The 22,756-nt window shown below is 38.2% G+C and overlaps 1 protein-coding gene across 1 annotated transcript; it reads right to left on the reverse strand.

Annotated features, from left to right (window-relative positions):
- Nucleotides 1-13,266: 13,266 nt before the first annotated feature.
- On the reverse strand, nucleotides 13,267-18,436 carry prdm8b (PR domain containing 8b). Its single transcript, XM_051695789.1, has 4 exons — nucleotides 18,260-18,436; nucleotides 16,107-16,331; nucleotides 15,507-15,738; nucleotides 13,267-15,103 (listed from the first exon to the last, which is right to left on the reverse strand). The coding sequence occupies exons 2-4, from the start codon at nucleotides 16,326-16,328 to the stop codon at nucleotides 13,851-13,853; spliced, it is 1,707 nt and encodes a 568-aa protein (XP_051551749.1). The 5' UTR covers nucleotides 16,329-16,331; nucleotides 18,260-18,436; the 3' UTR covers nucleotides 13,267-13,850.
- Nucleotides 18,437-22,756: the final 4,320 nt, after the last annotated feature.

Raw genomic sequence — 22,756 nt, forward strand, 5'->3', positions numbered from 1 at the left:
CACCACATCAAAAAGAGAAATTACAGATGGTGATGAATCATGTACAGTCTGGTTATTCATCTCACAGATCAATCTATGTGGAGGTTTAACGGTTCTACCAGCCTTAGTTCTGACTGTGTCTGTTTGAAAGCATTCTGGTTGATTGCAAATTACTGGGTCAACTGTATCTGGAACTGGATTATTGGTTACAAGAGAGCATGGTAAATCTGTCATAATCAATGGGTGCTGTGAGGAGCTCCGCTCAAACTCATCACCGGGAGGTATTTCTTCATTCACTGATAAACATGGAATGTCACTTCTCTGTTCAGTGGATACAGAGCTGTTACAGGTATCAGAGTCTGCATTCAAATTGGAACTCTGCACATCCAAAGAACACCGAGCTCCAGACAAAGCAACAGAGTCACTGCCATTATCAGGGCAGTTATACTGATCAGACTGCATAACCCAGTGAATTGTTCTTGGTCAAATCAGAAGCAAATCAGCAGCAGAATCACTTGTATGAGATTCAGATAGCATGTCGACTTCATTAACTTTGTGCAGAAAGTTAACAGGAAGTAGGAGATTTCTGTGCACAGTCTTTTTTCTGCCTGTTTCTGTGTCTCTTATCCGATAGACATTGATGGGTGATTTCACTGACATCACTTCGTAGAGATTGGATTCCCATTTATCTGCAATTTTCCTTTTGCCACGGTTCACCAAATGCACTCTGTCACCAACAGTCAGGGGTGATCCTTTCACTTTCACCTTTCACCAATTGTAGATCTTTGCATGCCGAGCTTGCTCACTTGAATTGTGCTTCTGTGCAATTTTTGCAGCTTCGCCAAGATCACACCTGAGCTTGGATATGAAATCTGAATAGTTTACAACAGCATCATCTTTGAGAACATGCTGGAACATCACATCAATTGGAAGGCGTGGAACTCTCCCAAATATCTTATAGAATGGAGCAAAGCCTGTGGTCTCATGAACGGTACAGTTATAACAGAAGGTCAACGTCTGCAAAGACTGCGGCCACCTGGCTTTACACTTAGGAGGCAAGGCTCTGATCATGTCCCCTAAGGTTCTATTGAAGCATTCTGTGATCCCGTTTCCCATCGGGTGGTAAGGGTGGTACGTGATTTCCTGACACCTGCCATGTCCAGCAACTCTTTCATTAGTTTGCTTTCAAAATTTGGGCCTTGATCCGAATGCACCCGCTTAGGAAATCCATAAACACAGAAAAGTCCATTCCATAAGCGATGGGCATCCTGCTTTGCAGACTGGTTCTTACAGGGAAAAGCGTAAGCCATTTTAGTGAAGTGGTCTGTTGCTACAAGAACATCCACACTCCTGTTATCGCCCTGCTCTGCAGTCCAGAAATCAATGCAAATGAGTTCCATCGGCTTTGTAGTGTGTATGTTCTCTAGAGGAGCACGATCTTTTGGTTCAGGAGTCTTGCCTATGATACAGCGCTGACAGTTCTTCACATAATTCACAATGTCTTGTTCCATGCCTGTCCAAAAGAACCGGTGTCTGGCTAATGAAATTGTTCTGGAAGACCCCTGATGACCTGCTGCATCATGCAGACCATGAAGCACTTTTTGTTTTAGAGCATCTGGGACAATGAATTGGTGCAACTTTTTGTTCAAGTGACTGTCTCTCTTAACTTTGAAAAGCATGCCTTCTTTGATGGTAAGATTTTTCCAATGCTTAAGCAGCTTTAGAACAGTACGAGGCTCACTGGCACGTTCACGCTTGTCAAGGCGTCGGTGTCTTTTAACATAAAAGAGTGCCCTATTCACTGTGGTATCCTGTTCTTGCAAGGCTAAAAGTGTGCTCACATGGAGGGCATTAGTCTGGTCCTCTTTGAAGGTGTGCGGAATGGTCTCTATGCCCATCATTTGTCCTACACCACCTTAACAATGTGCATCCAGTGCAGCTACATCTTGTTAGCTTAAAGCACCTTCTCTTGCCTGACATTGATCATCAACTCCAACTGCTCTAGACGAATCATCAGCAGGGCTCATTACCTGGCAGTTGGCCTTTCGAGTGCAACCTGCTCATTGGGAGCAAAGACCATAAGGTCATCAAGATAACACAGAAAACGTATGAAGTTTTTATCACCAAAGATTGACATCATCATACGCATGAATGTAGCTGGGCTATTTGAGAGGCCCTAGGGCATCCTGTTATATTCATGCAGTCCAAACGGTGACGAAAAAGCAGTATAATTCAACGGAACATAATAGAAGACTGAGGTAAGGTCCATAGTTGAGAAGAAGGCATTCCCCCCAAGGGCAACAAGGACTTCTGACTGGTGTGGCAGAGGATGGGCATCATTCACAGTTCTAGCATTTAACCGTTGAAAATCGGTAAAGATTCTCAGATCACCATTCTTTTTCCACACCAGAACAAGAGGGGAAGCGTACTCACTGTTCGATTTTCTGATGATGTCCTTCTCTTCCATCTCATCTAGCGCTACTCTCAGCTTTTCATAATGGCTTGGAGGTACACAACGGTAGGGGAGATGAAAGGGTTTGTCATCAACCATGTGAATCCGATGTACAAAATCTTTGGCTTCTCCACAGTCCATCTTGTTTCTTGAGAATATGGACTCGTATTTCTCAACGATATGGAGTAATTTGTTCTTCCATTCTGAAGACACTTCGCACGCTTTCAGATCCAGGTCTCTCAATCCCAGGTCCTCCAAGATTTTCTCCATCTCGTCCTCAGACCACTGACAACTATCTCTGTGCTGACAGTGTTGGACTTTGGACCTAATATGGACACTCTCTGGAAGATCTTCCACGGCAATGCACGGAGAAACGTCTACAATTTTTGCATTTGCTTTTAGTGTCAACATGTTGTTTGCGGGATTGATTACTTTCACAGGAACCCAAACATCACCCCATAGAGGTGTAATGACTCGGCCTACCAAGATCTGTTTAGCACCACATTTGGACTGGGTAGGTTCCACAAGCAATGTACTACCCACAGACATTTCGGTGTTCACAGGAAGTTTGCCCCAGATAAGGTGTTCACTCTGAGATTGAAGTGTCACACAGTGCTTGAGCTTAACAGTACCTACTTTTCCAGGAACATGGTCACCTCTCCATCTCTGTGTATTGGACAGAAAGGACATGAACTCTAAAGTCTCGTTCTCTCCATCACCGCTGGGTAATGAGATCAATTTCCAGTAGTCATCGGTATTCTTCAAGAGAGTCAGCAGGTATTTGATGGCATTACTGCCCAAGATCATCTAATCTGTCTGACCTGGGACGATCAGCACAGGAATTATCATTTTGCATCCATAAACATAGACCGTCAGATCATACATTGCTTTTGGTGTGACTTGGTGGCCACCACATCCAATAATCACAACATCATCGGCAGGGAACTTTGCCAGCGTTGGAGCACTGGCCAACAAACTTGCTTCAGCTGCCTCACTGAGAGCGCAGGCCATTGAGCCACTGTCGAGTAATGCCTTGAAAGAGGGGCAATTCTCTACAGATATAGTGGTATAAAATAATGAATCAGCTCTATGAACTCATTGTATGCCTTGAAAGACGGTTTTATTAAGCGAGACACTGGGTTTGTACTGCTCATATACAGACTCATAATCTTGTGTGTCATATATGGGAGGGTTGTCAGTCTGGTCTGTACTAACCTCCCTTATGCACAGACCTGTTAGTTTTCCTGACTGGATTGAGGTAAGTGGTTTCTCCACCTAGGGCAGAAACATCTGGAGTGACCTGGTGACTGACACTGGAAACAAAGTTCGTGTTCACGACAATGTGTGAAGGCAGAGTGAGCAACATCATTGCAGATAGCACAAGGCAGACCATCAAGACTTTCAGTCCTGGGGAGTTTGTTATTAGGCTGGCGTTTCGGATGAGGCCTGTTAGCATTAGTGAGCAGGACTTTTTCTAGCATGTCAATTACTTTTCAAGAGCAGAGTAATCTGCACTTTTCTGTTGTTGTTCGCACACTGTGGGAGTGGGCACCGGAACTGTATTAATATCAGTCTTGTTGACAGAAACTCTTTCACTTTGGTTGCGATGCACTGTGTTGGTAGCTTTGAAACTCAAATCAGATTGATAGTCATTAAGTACAGCCTGCACCTCATATGCTGACCACATGTCAATTGGTTTGGATCTGAAAGTCAGGGCTAGGTCTTTACTTGGCAATGTCTGATAAACATGCAAACTATTTCCACGCTGGGCGTGTCAAGTGTTTTACCTTGCTCTTGCAAGAATTCAGAAGCAACATCTGCTGCTCTGTTGAGTCTCAGCCAGTAGTCATATGGATTCTCATCCTCTTCAGGGAAGGTAGTGTAAAAATCAGCATGAGGGAGAGGTGAGTAATGATTACAACTGAAATGTTTGCGCAGCAGGCTGTAGACAGAGTTTGGGCAGACTGTGGTTGTGGAATCACTGTTCCTGATCCAGAATTTGACTACATCTTTTGCTTTACCTCGCAGGTTTACAAGGATTTCATCCACATGTTCTTCAACATTCTTGTCTGCCTTTTTAACAAATGTTCTCATCAGATTTTCCCATTCCTCAATTTCAATCGTGTCAGAACCATCCCCTCTAAATGAAGGTGGCTCCTTGACTTTTCTGTGTTGGACTACTTGGTTTCGTGACAGATTTTCCATGTTCGAAGGGCTATCGGCTTTGTAATCTTCAGGGCATTGTCTATTTGATGTATCAGCATCCAAACCATAAGGACTAAAATGAGACATAATGCTGTCTGCCAACTGCTGACCGATCTGATGGACAATTGAGCTAATTTGCCCTAGCATATCAGGCATACCATATTCAGCATTTGGGGTTGACATGCTGGCCACTCTAGACTTATGATTGACATCTGACTGCATGTCTGCTGTATCAGGCATTTTACAGGACATACCTCTCTTGCAATGCCAAATCTGCTATCGTTACCACTAGCATTGGGGCTATTCATTGAGAAGGGAATTGGAAAACCAAAAACCCCTCTGCCTCTGCCTACTGAATCAGGAGTGGATTGATTAGGTAAATATCTAGTGCCATCACTCATTATGGGCAAAGCAATGTGCAGCAGGCATAAGCACACATATAAACATAATCCCAATGTCAATGATCAGAGCAAAAATTCCCATAAATGGAAAAGGATAAAGCCGATGAATTCTTTAAATTTGAAAGACTGAGGACTGATGACGAGCTGTTCAGCTGATGACAGATGCTTCACGACCCCTATGTAGCAGCACGGCAATCTCTATCAACTTGCTTGAAGACACAGCCCATGGCAACACGCTGTCATCACAACTTCACGGCACCAATGTGACGGTCTTGCCTGGGCAGTCTATTTATTGTGTGTGGCTAACTGCATAATGGAGATACAAAAATGGAAATAAGGGTTTCGTGGCACAGAGAATGAATCAGTCCCACAGCATGTCTCATTAGCTCTGCTGTGGGAGTTCCCTATTCCACTCGTCAAATACCATCATTCACAGTATAGATGGTGCTGTCCCCATTTATGCAGTAATTTAACATATTAACATATTTACACACCGTTACACAAATCATGAAGGGAACTAGAAATCCTCTGCCCAGTTTCAGTTAACCTAACAAAAAATATTTATGTAGTCCCAACACAAATGGAATAAGTAAAGCTGACAAGACACGGTTTTTAGTTGAATCAACTCAGTTAATTTAAGTTCCCTTGGCTACATGACTTTTTTGAGTAAAATGAACATGGGAGGATTGAGTAAAACTGAAAATAGTGAAAGTTAATTTTTTGGAGTGTATTTTACTAGCCCATAGCATCCATTGGCTTGAGAGTGTTTCTCTTATGATTTTTGTATGTTCCACAATTGCAACAATCAAGTTGTGGATGTGTTGACACCCCAGAACCTCTTCTCGACTTTAGTCCTTGCAAACATGCTCACATTCATCGAAAACATTCCTCCACAGCAAGGCGGAACAGGAGAGTACATTTTTGCTCGCTAGCTAGAGCTTTCTTTAAACCAGAGACACATTTTTAAGCTCTGCTCAAGGGTCAAAGATTCTCATCCTTTTCCCTCCTTCCATTCCTGAGAGTGGGAGCATGAGGCAACGTGAAAATGGCCACACATTTCAAAACAGTCTATGGATCAGCCAAGCATTTAATCTGTGCACAGATCTAAACATTTGCTTTGGACAAAGTAGTCCCCCATTCATTTGTGAGAAAGCCAGCACAGCGTTTCTGCAAACTGTCCGAGGGCATTTGGTAAGGAACAAAGAAGCACCTGTTCACTTGTTACAGATAGAGCTGCCTGTCAGTGATCACTGCAACTACTGACAAGATACTGTCAGTGGAGAGCAATCAGTGCCTACTGACAGATTTTGGCAAAGGGTAAAAACGAGCAGGGAAAGTTCTGCCTCTCCCCTCGCCTGAGACAGCCCAGTCAGAGGTAAATAAAAGGTCACCAATGTACTCTTAAAAAGGTGTCAATCAGTGTCAAAAAATTGCTTTTTTATTAAGAGTATTATTTTCCCCTAGTGTTGATTTCCAGAGGCATTTTTACATTTATATGGGCATATTTTTCCAGAGTACAAAAAGTAGCATGTGCACATCCAAAACATTTTACACAGGTGCAAGATCAATAATCATTGAAGAAAACAATAAAATAGGGACCGCACACTGCTGATCATGCTCTCACAGAATTTTAATAAGTACAACGTTTCGACGGCTTAGGTCTTCGTCAGGTAATCCATTCAAGCATACATAAAACAGCATATCATCCATTTATGACAAATTAACTTCAAATGAAACAATTAATTAAAATAAATTCTTAAACTAAACAACAAACACTCAAATACATTTATATAATTGTCTGTTATATATTATCTACAATTCTATGTGCTTCATATGGTAACATCTAAATAAAACAGTTTTTATTCATGTCAAAATGATTAATTTATATGACTGAATCAACCTGACAAGTTGCACCAACAAATGTAACCTATAACAAGTAATTTTTAATTAATAATTGAACATTTTGAAATGAAAAAATTTAAATTCTGTCATAATTCATTACCTTCATATTTTTCCAAACCTTTATGACATTTGTTCTTCTTGTGGAACACAATAGGAGCATTTTGTTACTCTGAGTCACCATTCCCTTTCATTGCACCTTTTTTTTTTTTTTTTTCCCATACAGTGGAAGTGAATGGTAACTGAGGCTGTCATTCTGCTTAATATATCCTTGTGTTCCACAGAAGAAATTCATATGGGTCTAGAATAACATGAAGGTGAGTAAATAATGACAGAATTTTCAGTTTTGGGTGACTATTCATTTAAGGGATAGATCAGGTAAAAATGGCTTTTTAAGACAATAACTACAATTTATTGCTTTTTACAATGATAATGTAATACTAATCCCATGCTGTAACTAGATTGAGTTATATAGAATATTGTGATATATGTATTAAATGTTAGATAATACATAAATAAGTGTTATCAGTGAAGTTTACCTTGATGTGTGATGCCCAACTGTATCATTTGATTATGGATGACTAAATGAATCATCCACTGGGCTTTTCGAAGCATAGCTTGAGAATGCAGGCTATTCAGGTTGTTGTCACCTCAATGTGTATTCTTATGCATAATTATGTACAATGCATATGAAGAAATAGCCAAGTAATTTAAAAGATTTAGGTTGTTGGAGCTTATCATGAGAGAAAAAAACATCATCCATTTTTGTTGGAGGTCATGATGCAGTAGAACATTGTAGCATGTACGTATCTGTGCGACTTGATTGCCTTTTATTGTTTAAACTCTGTTTTTTGAAACACTAAGAAACACTATGAACTGAGCCATTCTCCACCTCATCTTTGTACTTGTCTCTCGTTGACCACCTAGCCTCTGAAAAACTTCTAATGTTCAACAGTCCTGTCCCAATACATTATCCACATCTGCACCTCGGACTCTATACATCTTCATTTGAGTGCCAGGCTTTTGCTCTAGCTTTCATTCCTCCAGGTCAGATTTGAGGCTACGGAAATTGCTGGACCCTCTGATGTAGGCCCATATCCCTCACTGTGGATAAGAGAAATGCATCTTTTGAAGTGTTCACATCCTCCCCCCTATCTTCTCCCTCTCTAGTCCTTATTCCTATCTAGTAAAATCAACAAACAGTCACAATTTTCCCCCTCTCACCAATCAACACAGAGTTTCCTGTGCACTTCCCGTGGCATAAATCCACCTTCAGGCCTACCTGACTGCACTGGCTCAGAGGCGCAGTAATCAGAGCTGGACACTCAAAATGCCTGCATAGCGTTGAAAGATTAGTTCCGTATAGTTTTACAGTGGATTTCCAAAGGCCTATATTTTACCTCTGGTGTAGAACAGCCTCTCTTTGGAAGTAAATGAAAGAAGCACCCTTTGCACTGTGACAAAAGACCCACAAATGGAAACAACAACGAACCTGGTGGCAGTCATGATAAAATTTGAGACCTGTACACTGATTTAGGATAGCAGGCATGACATTCAGTATAAACATGTCATGGCCTGGCATGACCCAACAACGATTACGTGTTGGTGCTGGTGTCTATATTTACAGTAATTCATGAATGACTGGTAAATTTCTTGTGCAGTAGCGTAATTTATGTTTGATTGTACTTCACCTTGTAGTATTAGTACAGTGAACAACAGCTGTGTCTGACATTGTTAGTAGCTGAGCTGCTGACACCTGCATGCTCAGTATAACTATAACAATGGAATGTGAACAAGAGCTGTTTGCTTTGATTTCATATGCATGCAAAAGACACATTTACTTGTATGGTTTCAAAAAATCAAGTAAAGTCTCACAGGCATCAAAGTTCCAGTTACCTTGAGAAATCTATTTATTAAAATGTCCTCTCCTTTTCAGGACTTTTATAGCATTCTTTTACCAGATGTACCAGGTATAAACCACTTGCTACAAAAAAAAAAAAAAAAAAAACATTTCTTATGATTGTTGTATATAAATACATGAACTCTGTTGTATTCAAAGTTTATAACCAAAAACAGAGAGCTGTGGTCAGCAGAAGAGATAGTTAAATTCAATTGATAAGATGTTTCTCTTTACTAAAAGTTTTAGTGTATGACCCATGAAGGACAGATCTTTGAAGAAGTGAGACAGGTGCAGCCTAAATACTTGCCTGCTCTCAGATCTGTCTATTACTCTCAGCAATGCTTAGAATTTGCAAGGCAGACACACATTAGACAGGTACAAACAGTTGAGGAGGATAGAGAGCTTGCTAAGTGCAAAAGCATGCCTATAAAGCGGATCTATTCATCTCTGAAGTGAACACTAAGTGTAAATTTGTCCATGTCCACGCAGAGGAAGATTGAATATGTAGTGATTTAAAATAACTTAGCAGACTGTCTCATCTTTGTTGTTTAAAGATAGCTAGATTCACTCAATACTGTGACAGTCAAGTTTAATCCATGGAATAGACATGGTCTTTGAAATAGAACAACAACTGCTAGAGATTAATTTAATAAATTGACAACATATATGTTTATTTGCAGTTTATCTAATTAATCTCTAGCAGATGTAATATTTATGTATACTTATACAGTATGTATAGGCAGATAGATAGATAGATAGATAGATAGATAGATAGATAGATAGATAGATAGGTAGATAGATAGATAGATAGATAGATAGATAGATAGATAGATAGATAGATAGATAGATAGATAGATAGATTTACAGTAAATATATGAGATCACTTTGAGAAGGATGAGAAAGCCAATTTACTGTCTGTATTGCATATATACTGTATAAATACATCTGCAATACAGACAGTAAATCAATTATAAATCATGCATTTGGATTTCTCATCCTTTTTGACATGATCTCGGGTGTCACAGCATCGTTAGTGTGAATAATCTATTAATAACCTCACTCGTACATTATACTCTTTCAGATCGTTGTGTTTCCGAAGATCACGCAGACCTATTTTGATGCAAGGGCCCTGTTGCCAAGAAGTTACGGAACAACAGGAAGATGAAGGGAAGGGACAGATGTAGGGAAAAGTGGTTCACCAAGGGATAAAACCACATGTAAAGTATGAAAAGCGGGCCAGCTAGGTTAGCCAAGGGTGACCGCATTGGCCACATGTGAGAAGGGTAAACTGAACCTGACCTGGGGTGCTGAGTGATAGAGTGACAAATGTAACTGGAGCTTATGAAGGGACGGATGACTCCAGTCACAAAACATGTGCTAGACAATAAATATCTCTGCTAAGTACAAGTGACTACCATCATCTTCCAGTTGATAACTTTATAGTTTGAACAGAGATTTTTGATTGCTATATATGCTTAGAAAATGTAGCATTACAAATGTTTATTACGTTGATATTACTTTAATTCAAAGTTTAGTGCATGCTTACAATGTGTTTTATTTTGTGAATAATTTGGCCTTTATTTGCGCAAAAGTGCAATCAGTGGTTCTCAAAGTGTGGGGGGCGCGAAGGTATTGTAAGGGGGGCAAGGAAGTCTGACCCGTTCTCAAATCACTTTCACACATTCAGCAAAAATAGTGACAATACACGCAAGAACCAAAGAACCAATTTCTACACCTCTACTTTTTCTCCTGCTATGTTTAAACTTTTGGCAGGCACCTCAGCGCGAACAGCACAAAGCATGTAATAGTGTCAGGTGCGCTCTCAACCGCGCTTATGTAAACAAAGATGTCTCGCGCGCCAGTTTCAAATGAGGGAAACGTTGAATTAACACTGATATTTCGGTCAGTCCCTCACACAACACTATCAAATGGCTTCAGAAGAATTGATATATAAGGCACAAGAGTTAAGGACGACTTGTATGGTGCTTTTGGAACATGGACAGCCTATCACCATCCTCTCATCCTTCAGTTTTGTCGGTGACACCTTGTACCTGTTACTTTTCTCAGCGCTGGCCAGAATGGGCCAATCACAGTCGTTTATTCTTACTGGAAGTTTACGGGAGTTTAAAATGCTTTTATATATACTACTGAGGTGGATTAACATTCACAGGTATGAATCGTTTTTTTTTTTTTTTTTTTTAACTATCCAGTGAAAATGTCTCCATTGAGAGAAAAACGTTCTGCTATTTAAATGCAGATGAATGGAGGATGCGGTTTGCAATGTGTTCATGCCAAGGGGTTGCTCCTGCAGCAGTATCACTTTTTATTTATTTTTCCTTCTGTTTTTGTATGGTTTGAAAATGTATAGGCATAAATAAAATGTTTTATGTATTTATGTAATACAGAAATTATACACTAAATAACAGAACAATGTTAGCATTGTGACAAATGTTCATTCAGATTCTATTTCAGTGATGTGTAACTTTCCATTCAGTTTTCACAGTATTTTTAAACAAAACCTTTTTACGTGATATGAAGATAAAAGAAAATGCTGTTAATCTTTTACATTTTGATCACTTTCGATTAGTTATTTATTTATTTATTTTATTTTATTTATTTATTTATTTATTGAAGGGGGTGGGGGGGTTGTTGTTTCAGAGGGGGGCGTGACCAAATAATTTGAGAACCACTGGGCTACATTAAGACTACATTCAACGAATGCTGGAGCTGAATGAACTTAGACTGTGTTGACTTATCGATCAATAGGAGGCGCACTAAGACTATTTTCTGACATCACAATTAATTAAAAAAAAATCCTGATTTGGTTGAAGTTTTCATCACAAAAGCTTGGTGTCACTGTTGAGCTATTGTAGCAGCTTGTAACTCCATCAGCTCCCTGGTTATAGGGTATAAATTATTATATTAATTTATACTTGAGAAATAAATAGTTATGTAATATAAAGCAAGGAAAACAATCATATGGTGTTTTTATTGTCTATTATGGTAAAACAATAGCTGCAAATCACAGCTGATTGTGACAGGTAGTCTATAAACTGACAGAGCTACGGTTGTAATGCTTGTGTTTTTATTGTCATACGTGTGGCCCTTGTGATAGATAAGTAATAAATTGCTAAAATGTGATTATATATTTTTAATTATTAGAGGGCGTTTGTGTTCTTTTGTAGACCTATTTAAAATTACAGTTAGCCTAGCCATACATTCAAGCCACTATACATTCAAGCTAAAGAGTTTTCAGTCCAGTTTTTCCGTAGTTTATTATAGTCTAGTTTACCTTAGCAACTAATGATGAGGCTGTAATTAAATAGTAGCTATTAACCCTTGTCGATTACCTAAATCGTGCACTTTACACGATGACAAAACGAACACAAACAGTGAATTAAATGAAATAATTGACTCTATTGTATCGTATTGTGACACTACAGCGAGTCATTTAGAATTAACGAGTGCCCATTCAGTCCAAGGTCTAAAGTAGCAGCAGCGTGTGATTTATTATTATTTTTTATTTTAATGTTTAATTCATTTTATAATAATAACAAGTATTATTATTATTATATGCTACTGTTTATCGTCTGAGAATAAAAAATAAATAAATAAATAAAAAAATACTGGTGAGATCGTGTTTACTGAAGGTGTCTCGCTATTTCATATTGATTTTTAATTTAATAGACCTACTTTTCCCCAACGAGTATATACAGTAAATATATATATATATATATATATATTATAAATTTGTTTTAAATGTATAAAATGTTACTGTAGCCTAATGTTATAAATAAAATGTCATTATTATTATTATTATTATTATTATTATTATTATTATTATCATTTCCATTGTTTTTGCTATTATGAAATAGCAAATAATGAGTTTAATTAGTTAACCTTACAATATGTAGGCCTATGCTAGTGTCTTCTTATGCGATACGACGGTATTTTCCGGCAATATTATCGGGTCCGACAGATACACTAAGGATTTTAGTAAACGTATTACAATAGATTAAAGTTTAAGAATGATGTATTGTGCATTTAATATTTTAAGATCCTGTCTAATACTGTGGGTCTATTAGACTGCCGCTTATTCTACACGTTTTAATTTTCAACAACATTGCCAATTAGTACGGCTCGTTTATTCGAGACGTGTTTTTGACCATAAAAAATCTCTTTAAAATTATTATTAGCAATTGTAGTCTGTGAAACTGTATAGGCTATCCCAAACCAGGGCATGTGATTATATGCGAAATTCTAAAAGACGGCTTGTTTAGCTCTTGTTCAAAAGGATTAGCCACTGTAAAGCATCCCTGCATGCATCTTGAAAATCTCCCCGTATTATTTCCTATAATTTAATAGTCCAGCAGAATTAATCACACAGTCAATTAAAAATAAAGCTATTTTATTGTCAAAGCATTCAACATGATTCGATAAACTATCAAATAGTAAATTTCAGCAAAAGGAAGAAACACTGTATCTATTCCTCACAGACACAAAATATTACACTTTGTATTCAAACAAAACAAGTATTTACATTTTCAAATAGACTGCATCTTAAACCAATAACTATAATTTACATGCACTCTTAAATACAGTTCAACATCATATTCCCAATTTTCAATATCCTTATGCATATAGACATAATAACATCTCATTGAATAACTCTCAATGAAATGGATCTGCATCTTAATATCATTTATTATACATTTTACATGAATATATACCAAATTCAAAGTACACTTACATTATTATTGTCCCTTTTTTCAAATACTAAGTGCTTCATATAAATAGATTTTAGGTTTTTAAGTCAAATGCGTTTTCATACACAAAAACATGACATTTGAAGAAATCAAACCATTTAAACAATAACGTCTTTTGAAAGTGAGAGCAAATTTGTTGCCATTACTCCTCCAGATTAACCATATTCCCTATTGATTAAAAAAATGTAACTTCTCCTTTTGCAAGAAAAAAGAAAGGAGGAAAGAATGACAAATAAATCCTCAAAAACTCAGTTGTGAGAGGTCATGTGCCGGGAAAGGTGGTGCCGCTCCCTAAAAGACTCATTACAGATTGGACACTTTAACTTTTCTTCTCTCCTTCTTTTAACAAGAGGTTCCATGGCATACTCCTTTTTGTGGTGTGAGCGCATGTGGTAGACTAGGTCAGAGGTCATGCGGAAGGAGGCGTTGCACTTGGCACACCAGTTCTGAGCAGGTAGACAAAGAGAAGTGAATGAAGGTGGCAGTAGTGTAAGAGCAGAGGGCATCTGTAGCTGGATGGGGCCTGATGTCTTGGGCCAGAAGGCTGTGGCGTACAAGAAAGGGTTCTGTTTTGCAATCCCACCTGGCACAGGGCAGTTGCTGCCTAGTTCTGAGCCTTGGAGCTTTGCGGCAAGGTGGTCTGCCTGGTAGAGTCTACTGGAAGAGACGGTATCACCCACTGTGGGATGGCAGTCTACCGCAGGAAGAAGCTTGGGTGCCATGACAAGAGGTGATAGCTGTGAGAAGGTGCGAGATGGCTGGCTAAAGGCACTCTTTCTCTCCGAGCCTCCACTACCCTGCTGGGGCACTGAAGTGAAAGCACTGCCAATTGACGAGGTCTCCATTCGGGACTGCGGGGGCTGAGTCTCGCTGAGAACCTGTCTGATGTTTAGATGTTTTTCAGTCGGGTTGCTTGTGGGACGACCAACCTCCATGTTCTCAGAGTTTGAGCTAGAGTTTTTGCTGCTGTGTTTCAAGCTCAGAGGTGACTTCTTGACCTCTGTAAAGGCGCTTCTCTTGGTTTCTGTTGACTCTGAAACAGAAGGAGAGAAAGCCCGTCTGCTCTCATCCAGACCGTATGCTCCACGGTACTGCTGTGCTGAGTTGGCCAGCTCCTCTTTGGATTTCAGAGGCTGAGATAATCCACTATTCCTCCTGTCCTCCATGTCAGAGAACCTGCGCTTTCCAGAGTTTTCACTGAGGATCTCGGCTTCTTTGTCACTTGGTGGACTGGTTCTATTATTCTCCAAATCCCTGGCAAGATTATGGAAGTCTGTGGATGGTTTTCCATCCTGTGGACTGGAGAAGCCATCAGAGCGGCCCAGTTTGGGACTAGACCTGGCAGGAGGTAGACTAGCCTGGCCACTGGCATCCTTGGCCTCCTCCTCTGGGCTGGCCATGCTCTGTAGTCTCTTAGTGCAGCGGAATCTAAGATGAGCCAAGAAGGGAAACTCGAACTGGAAACGCTGGCTACAGTCTGGGCACAAAAAGGGTGACGCTCCTGCAACAGATAATTGTAAAAAAAAAAAAAAAGAAAGAAGAAGAAACAAATAAGAAAAGACAAGATAAATGTTAGGAGAAGTGTCCAAAAACTGGTACACAATGATACTAGATACAGTAAATGAGTGATAAAAAAAAAAAGGTTTCAAATATTTAATTTAATTAATGTGTAATGTAAGTAATTTTCTGTCTGTCAAATAGTATTTACATTATGGGTAGTGAGACATTTAATGATGTTACACTTAAAAAAAATAAAAATAAAAAAAATAAAAAAATCTAATTGTTTAGATTATTATATATCAGTTATAAAATGTATTCCTACAGTCAAACAACTCTATAACCATTTAGCCTACAATTTAATCACAGACATTTTTGACAGTATATTGGTCTTCTTCAAACTGTACCTTTACTTTTGAATTGGTTTCTGCCTGAGCTCAGAAGCAGCAGCTCAATAAGGTCCTTGCCATACCACACCAGAAGCTCTTCATCCTTCTCTATTCTTCTCAGTGACCTGTAGAAAAGCTGGCCGTTCTTCACATAGGCCTCTAAATTCTGTTCATCCCTGTCTCTCGCCGACTGGACCAACCTCAGCCACATCAGGCCTTCTGAGGAGCTGTTGGCAGCTGATGTGTCCACCTGTAACCAGAAAAGTGGTTAGAACATCAAGTGACCATGGTTTCTAATCCATCTATCTATTTTAAACATTTAGCTGAAACCTCACTGTAGAAACATACACCTGTGGTTCTCAGAACTATAAACAATTATTATCAGCAATTAATTTCCATATAGAAATTTCGCCTATTTATGTCGCCTTTCCTCAATTCGTATACATAACATAGCTAAATATTTGAGTAGCGATTAAGCGAGTTACTAAACGTATTAGGTCCATAGGCTACCTGAACTTGTAACATTTCAAACTGTTGTGATTTTTTGGAACTGCAATACTACTACTACTACTACTACTACTACTATTAATAATAATAAACAACACATATCGGTTATACCCTGAATATGTATGGCGCCGTTCGCTTGTCCGTGGACTTCAGAGCAATAAAGGCGATGCTGTCATACAGAGAAGTGTGGCTCAGAACACACGGGCCAAAAATGGCATTTTCCGGAATGTCACAGGTGGTGTAGACGCTGGTAAATATATCCGTTAAACACTGCTGCATCGCCTTTGCGTCGCCATCCCAGGCCAGTTTATGAGAACTGGATTCTTCCATCATTTGCTGTAAGACAAAACATGTGAGTGAATTAATGAGAGTTCATTTATATAGAGTCACTTAGTTTATGCCACATTTATATGACAAATAAGGCTATTTTTTATTTATTTGTTTATTTTTATTTGATTTTTTGTGACAGTGCATGTAGTTGTAACAAAGACTGACATTACATTTAGGCCTGTGTCTAGACTGTAATTTCGTTTCCTATTATTGACATATAGGTTAATATGGATGTTATTTAAGCTATAATTTATATGACAAAATGTAACTGTAAAAGACCGTTTCAGTAATTTCGTAGTTAAAAGGTAAAAAAAAAAAAAAAAAGAGAGAAGAAAAGAAAAGAGGGACTATTTCTTATTCAGTGCATTGATTCGATTCACACACGTGACTGTGACAAATTTACAAGTATACTAATAACTCTTAATGTGTGGCTATTTAATATATATATATATATATATATATATATATATATATATATATATATATATATATATATATATAATCTTTCGTGCTTTTGGAAGCGAAGTCGAAACTATTTTATATGGCGTTGATAAGAGTGAAAATCTGGCCTTATGAGACCGTTTGGTCTATTTACAATCGGGGAGCACATCGAATGGATTTCAAAAGCACTGTCAAAGTCACTGATTTCACGTCATCTAACCTTTAGCTCCATTCTACAAGAAGGAACGTATGCTCACTCATTACCATAATCCACCACTTTCCTTCTGAGACGTTAATTAAGGCAGCACGCGGTGTTAATTATTTTGTTCTTCTACAAACGCCTAATGCACATTTACAAATGAGGCAAATCTCCCTTATCTTGTTACGCGTAAATTGCAGTTTACACGTGCAACTTGATAAGTACGTTTATGCATCATTTTATAAAAATAAAAGGGGGGGGGGGGGGGGGGGGGGGGTCTGTCTATCCTGATATGCAAAACATTGATTATTTACTTGCCAGTATTGCCAATGCCTGTTTATACTGTATAGGTCATTTTAATAGATATTGTGCCGCACTATTGCTAGGGTTTTTCTAATGATTCTTCAGCTTTTTGACAAGGTCAAAAAATGAAAGTCCAATGAAACAGAGTTTCTATATAACGACAACATTGGGGGAAACTATAAAGCTGGAGGTTAAACAGATCTACTGTGAGCTCGAAAATGTTTTACATTGTTGTACCGAGTTTGTTATTTCTGCCGACACATTTTAAACATCTCAAATTTACCAAAAAATAGTTTTCAGTTTTCAGGCTACTGTTGTAAACAAAGAAGATTATGAAGCGGTTCATCCTAATTTTATATCGCTTTTATCTCCGAACTGAATCAACTGAAGCGCATAACATAAAATATATACCCAAAAGCATGATGAGAGAGAGAGAGACCAACTTAATTCTATTCCGCTGATAATTAATATCCTAATTTATTTGTGTTAAGGTTGCTTTTTTAAACAGACTCGTCTGGCTCGGGACACAGATGCTTAAAGTTCCCTGCATGCATAAAAAGCGTGAATTAGTGTGTATTTTGCCCTTCCTTTCACGATCCTCTCCTTTTGTAGCTGTGAGGTCGCACTCTCACTACTGAGAATCGCACAAAGGATCTAATGAATATGCATTTCAACTAAATACTATAAAAGAGCCACGAATCTATGCGCATTTCTAAAATAGAGGAGACCAACCTCATGACCTCCTGTCTCAGGTTAAAATTTATTGCGCTTTGTTACCCACGGTTTTGTTGTTATTCCAACTTTATGGGAGTGTAATAACGTTTGAACCCGTTTCCCTGCTTCAGTGACAGGACGTGTATGTCAGCGCGCTCTCGTCTCCCATCTGCGAGGTTTTTACATTGCTGCAAGGATGCTGTTTGCGCGCTACATAACCCCACGAATTATTAGCCTCCGGCTGTGTAGGCTATATTGCAAAATTGAGCTTACTTACCACGGTACAAAGGTAAAATAATCCACAAGGTTTCGAAATTGCTGTCAATATATCTTCAAGTATGTGTTCTATGTCTCCAGTGAAGTGCGTGCAGTCAGTACATTTCCCCGTCTGTTGAAAGTGACAGTGTTGCCGACCGTCTTATGATTCGCGAGCGTATAGAGAGGCGTGCAGATGGGGCCGATTCACTGACTGAGTGGCACCAAGATACACACTTTTTGTTTGCTGCACATAATCTGCCCAATGAGGCGTGACACTCTTCGTCTCCTCCCTTTAACTCTTCGGTCGCCGACAGTTTGTAGATGCGATTTACTTGCAGGCTATAGTGTCAAAGCTGAAACATTATGAAGTCCACTAAAACAAAATACTAGGCTATATAATTCGGTTTTATATATATATATATATATATATATATATATATATATATATATATATATATATATATATATATATTTAATTCAAGAAGAAATCCCTTCATTTCATTTTTATGCATTTAATGCGTGAATAGCCCAATAATAAATTATGGTGATGAATATGCTGTTTTTGAAGATGGCTTTAATTGTCAGCAAAAAAGCATTATTATTATTATTATTACGTTTTTTTTTTTTTTTTTTTTTTTTTGTTTTTTTTAGGTATAGCTTTAATAATTGTCAGCCAAAAAGCCTCTTGACTAAAAGCCCTTGACTGTTTTAGGCCTGCTTATAAACGAATGTAAAGTAGATGTACATTGAGTCTCTTTGTCCAACAGCTTTCATAAAATCAAGGACGACTACTGTCTTTACGTGGATTTATGAACGTACAGGCAACATGTCGCACTTGCAACGTCATCCGACTGTAAATTATGTCGTTTTATTATAATCCTCGTAACTCTTCACAGTGCTGTTTTGTCTAATGATAATGATCACTTTGCTGTATTGCTATGTATCGGCATCTACAGAATGTTTCCCAGCTTCTTGAGAGACGGCGAATGCGCGCAGCAGGCTTGTCGCGTGAACACCTGCTGTGGCTCTCCAGCTCGAGGAGAGAGCAGCGCGAGAGCCCCGCGTGCTCAAACTGACCTCAACACGGCTGGATTCATGATGTCTGTATTAACATCTGTGGGAAACAGCAGCGAGTTCACACACACACACACACACACACACACACACACACACACACACACACACACACACACACACACACACTAATAGCCTATTCGCCAATACGTTACAGATCCTAAGTAAATCACCAAATCTTTTTAACCGTTTCATGACAGTACAGTATGTTAAAACATTAAACAATGTGAGGATTTAGTGAACTCCACAAAATCTATAGATTTCTCTATGGGGTCTATAAGTTAACGGGGACGCCATAGTTGGTCCATGCTTTGGACGGTGTCCAGCAGCGTGCAAACTCATAACCTTGATCTTGAGAATTAATAAGATTTCACAATCGATAAAAGAGATTTAGCTTACCTTCTGCTGACTTATCTCATTAATCCTACTTTAGATTTGTAATAATAGAATCGCTAATGGAATACCGCTGTCTTTTATCTCGAGATAAATTATGCGCTGTCGTTTTGTTACGGTAAAACATCATTTTGGAAGTTTTTGCAAAAAAAAAAAAAAAAAAAAAATGTAAAGAGGGTGAAGAACAATTAGCCCATTTATAAGATTAGTAAATAAAATCGGTTTGCTTCAATCTGGTGGTCAAATCAAGAATCAAGATTTTCTTTTATTCTATTAACCTATGACATTTTGATAATGCATAGGAATTTCTTTAAGATCTTAAAAGGAATTTACGGGCTATGGTTTCATGAGCACAGGTGGGCGACTGTGGGTCGCATTGCAACGGTAAAATCATGACATCATCATCTCCAGTAGTTGCATATCAGGAGTACAACTTTGTTGTTTCACTTAATTTATTACCTACAGTCAAATGCATTCAAATACATTTTTTAAAATCAATTATACAGTGATACACATACAGTATAAACATATAAAGTGCATATGGGCAAAATTACAAAGCTATATCCTAAATAAAAACACTCCCATGCAGCGCCATTATCAAAATATTTGAATACAGTCCTCTTTGAGGACAATGCCATCATTTTTGTGTTTGATGCAATTAAAGTTCCAAAGACATTAATATTTAAATATAGTGGCAGTAAAAAAAAAGTGTCGTAATTGTGGAATTATAAAAAAATTATTAATTATCATAATTTTTGCTTAGAAAAGATCTCTTAGGTTATCAGTGCCATCATTTAGACAGAATATCAATAAATATCTCTTCTCTTTCAAGTTCTTTCAAGGACATGTATATTCCTTAACACAAAATACACAACTTTATCATTTTTCCCCTTATTATATTGTCTTTTACCTCCTTATACTGATAAAGAGAGGACTGAAGTGAAATTATAACAATCTGTTGATTCACATTATTTCCCAATTTAAAAGATCTACATTGTAAATTATACAAAATAGTAGACTAATTCTCAAGCATCAACAGTGCCTTAAATTCTTTTTTGTTTCTTCTCATGATGTCTTTTGTTCTTGTTTTGTTTTAGAGATGCACATACAATATAATCATATTCACACAGAATTTTGAGCATACAAAACAGTTATTTTCCAAAATAGGCTCTTTATAGACAAAATACTAAGTGCAATTTACATTTTGCATTTCAAATGATAGAACTTTCCCACCTTATCCTGCTTGTAATTGTTGTTTTTTTTCTATTCCCAGGACCTTGACATAAAAATGTACACTCTCTTAACCTTAAATGTCTTCTTGCCCTAAACACTTGCCCAGCCAAGCATGATAAGGACTCTTTTTCCCATACTGTGTTCTGAATGCTTGCTCAATCAGTAGCCATCTGCTTAGCTCATGAACTGCAGGCTCATAGTGGCTAGCAGAGGCTGTGCAGCGGACAGAATTAATGTCTGCTCCTCCTTTTTATTGTCCTAAAACATAAAGCCCCTGTTAATACCAGTGCATTTCAGGGGCAAACTGCCTTATCTCTGTCTAAAGTAAAACACAGAGCAGAATTCTCTATGACATACTCTTACTGAGGCTAATTGTTGTGCGCTGATGTCAAATGCAACATGATCGTTGCAAGGTTTTGATACAAATACTTTTTTCTATTGATAATAACAGGGACTTGCTAGAGTTTAAGATATTCCTTTGTATTAAAAAGTCTTTAATATCTGTTTGTTAGAAAATAATCCCATGTTTAAGGAGAAAGGAAAGATTGTTGTCTTGAATTGTAAACTGTTTTAAGCGATTAAGAATGACTCTATTGTGGACATTCAGACATGCTGTGTGCTAAACTAGAATGACACAATTATATTACAAGCGGAGAGAGGGAGAAACATTATTATTATTATTAACACACTACAAACAGATGTCAAGCCACAATTAAAATAACCAGGGTCTGTTTTTATTTAGCATTTCAGCTGTGTTGCACTGATTTTCTTGCAAGAGATTAAGGATGACAACATATAGCAATAGGGATCAGTCCTGGACTGATGGAGGAACAAGGCTTATATTTATCAGTGTTTTCATTAATACATCTGGTGTGGCATTGTCATATTGGCAGGAGGACACAGATTTACATTTTATAAACTACAAAGCTCATCACCGACTGTTCATTTCGCCAGCAGTCGGTGAAACATTTAACTACATTTTATGCATTTAGGTTATCTACAATAATTATTTTGTGAAGATATGGTTGTGTAACTTAAATGTAAAAGGAAAGACAGACAGACAGACAGACAGACAGACAAATAGATAGATACATAGATAGATAGATAGATAGATAGAAAGAACTGAGCATTATACTGACGACTTAACTTGGTCATTCCAATGGAGGGCAGAAGAGGAAAAGAAAGGAGTCTAAGCCCTGGAAAGAGGAAGGAAAACAGCAGCCCAAGTGTTTAGAGCAGAGGAAAACACGTTTTGAGCTCTCTCTCTCTCTCTCTCTCTCTCTCTCTCTCTCTCTCTCTCTCTCTCTCTCTTTCACTTTCCTTTCTTTCTTTCTTTCAAACACATACATCTGCACACTCAGGTGCCTTAGTAATACTTAACAAAAGTAATAATAATTTCAAATATATCCCCATCAGTCTCTTTCTAGATCACCAAATACGACCATTTATATGAAACCGAGATGCACTTGCATAAAACAGTTCTTTTAAAGGGGTACAAAATGGTAAAAGGAATAATTAATAATGAATCACTTTTATATCGGTTCCAGTGATTATACAAATGGAGGAAACCGCCAAAAATATTCTGTTATGGCATATGGCACTTCAGCTGCCATATGTGCCAGTTTTCACTAAAATTGGCACCACGGTTCGTGATGGTCAGTTGTGACTGCCAAAAACACAGCGAGGGCTGTGCGGGGGGGGGGGGGGGGGGGGTATCTTCATTGCCTCAGACAAGTGCACTGATGTCCTTCTGCATCTCCCACTGCACAATCAAGAGCGAGTCAGCGAATGCTGGAGAGAAGATTTGGGCATACAG

The sequence above is a fragment of the Myxocyprinus asiaticus genome, chromosome 4 (assembly GCF_019703515.2).
Source record: "Myxocyprinus asiaticus isolate MX2 ecotype Aquarium Trade chromosome 4, UBuf_Myxa_2, whole genome shotgun sequence".
Classification (NCBI taxonomy): domain Eukaryota; kingdom Metazoa; phylum Chordata; class Actinopteri; order Cypriniformes; family Catostomidae; genus Myxocyprinus; species Myxocyprinus asiaticus.

What these genes read in the sequence shown, in the direction of transcription:
- prdm8b (XM_051695789.1), bottom strand. Translation starts at nt 16,328, where the DNA reads ATGATGGAAGAATCCAGTTCTCATAAACTGGCCTGGGATGGCGACGCA. An exon ending in CGGCGCCATACATATTCAGG is followed by an intron (nt 15,739 to 16,106) that starts GTATAACCGATA and finishes TTCTGGTTACAG; the next exon opens with GTGGACACATCAGCTGCCAA. An exon ending in AAACCAATTCAAAAGTAAAG is followed by an intron (nt 15,104 to 15,506) that starts GTACAGTTTGAA and finishes TATCTGTTGCAG; the next exon opens with GAGCGTCACCCTTTTTGTGC.